The following is a 1,461-nucleotide window of genomic DNA, read 5'->3' on the forward strand; positions in this document are numbered from 1 at the left end:
ACATAATTGATTATACATATTTGTGGGATACAGAGTTGGCTGTCAATACTTGCGTACAATACGTGATGATCAGATCAGGATAATTAGCATATTCATCATTCAAAATGTAATCACTCTTTGTGTCCATTAACCAATTTCTTGCTAATTGGTTAAAAACCAACTTTAACATCAGGTTTTGATTAAATTTAGTCATACATTTAATTGGAACAAGTGCAGCATTCATTGATCCTCCAAAGTGTCAGAAGTAATAATGCAAAATCACTAACACACCTTTGTTTTATTTTGTTTTTCCTCTCTGCACAGAAACGGACCAATGGACTCCGAAGAACTTCCAGACAGGTGGATCCAGGTGTGTTTCTGATTATACATCCTATAATCACAACTTCAGTTAAGCGATTATGAAAGTGCATGGGAATTGCTGTAGAAAGTCAGGTGTGTTGTTGGCCTTTGTTCCTCGCAGTTTAGTATATGATGTTTGACCATGAGGTGATGATGTGAAGTGTAAATCATTCACATGAGTAACCACCAGTACCCTACTCTTTCCACAGTCATCAATTGAGCTGCTTATTTGCTTTCTAAACAGCCTCAGGGTGCCTGGTTAATGCTAACATATTCAGCACCTTTCCCCTGCTCTCTCCTAAATCTGGTACAGAAATCACCCAGCAAGCTGGCCCTTAAAAATAGCATTTTCTAAGGGAGTAGGGGAGAATGTAAACCAAATAACTGGTATACCCTCCCCGTTTGGGAAAATTTCTTCATCCTGTATCTATACTATTTTGTAACAGAAGCATGGTTTTAAGGACTTTGTGACCAAGTGTCCTCTCTGGAGACTAATTATTTGTCTGCAGAAAACATTCAGTTGTTTTCTGTTTACCACTGTGATGTTTTGCCCTGTTGTTATGTTAGTGTAATTATTTTTTTTATCCATTAAGCAATGCCTTCCACAGTTTAATTACCAAAACTTTTCTTATGTATGTGATCCTATCATTGTGGGTAAAAGGCATTCCCAGCTAAAAGATTCCAAATATATGACTTTGATAATAAATCAAGTGGAACATGAAATAGAGTAGCCTTGCTGGAATATAATCTGGATTATGTGTTTTGTTTTATCGTCATCAGCAGTGTTCACCTAGATGTAAAGTTTAGTTTTCAAAGCATTATAGCTTTTAACTGAAACCACACCCATAGTAGCAATGCCATTTTATGGGCTGTTTGAAATTTATAGGAGGTTTGTTGCTTCTGGCTAGAAACTGCCTCACTTGTGTTCTGAGATCAGTTTGAGTCTTTTAACTACAGAACAAAATTGAGGCCATTAAAAAAATAGGGGTTCTGATTTCTTTCTTTCTTTCTTTTTTTCCCCTCTGTCTGGTTTACTTTTTAATAATTCTGACTTTCCCAAGACAATACTCTTTGCACAGGACTCTGCAATAATATTTAGAAGTGACTTTCGTTTGGTAGTAG

General features: G+C 36.3%; 1 protein-coding gene across 1 annotated transcript in view; it reads left to right on the plus strand.

The window, feature by feature from the left end:
* VAV3 (vav 3 guanine nucleotide exchange factor) overlaps positions 1 to 402 on the plus strand; it is a 204,222-nt gene extending 203,820 nt beyond the window's left edge. Inside the window, exon 19 of the mRNA XM_008581073.1 lies at positions 304 to 402. Within this exon, the coding sequence (XP_008579295.1) occupies positions 304 to 402 (99 nt within the window). The remainder of the gene's footprint in view (positions 1 to 303) is intronic.
* The last annotated feature ends 1,059 nt before the right edge of the window (positions 403 to 1,461 follow it).

The sequence above is a fragment of the Galeopterus variegatus genome, unplaced genomic scaffold, assembly GCF_000696425.1.
Source record: "Galeopterus variegatus unplaced genomic scaffold, G_variegatus-3.0.2 Scaffold2256, whole genome shotgun sequence".
Lineage (NCBI taxonomy): Eukaryota > Metazoa > Chordata > Mammalia > Dermoptera > Cynocephalidae > Galeopterus > Galeopterus variegatus.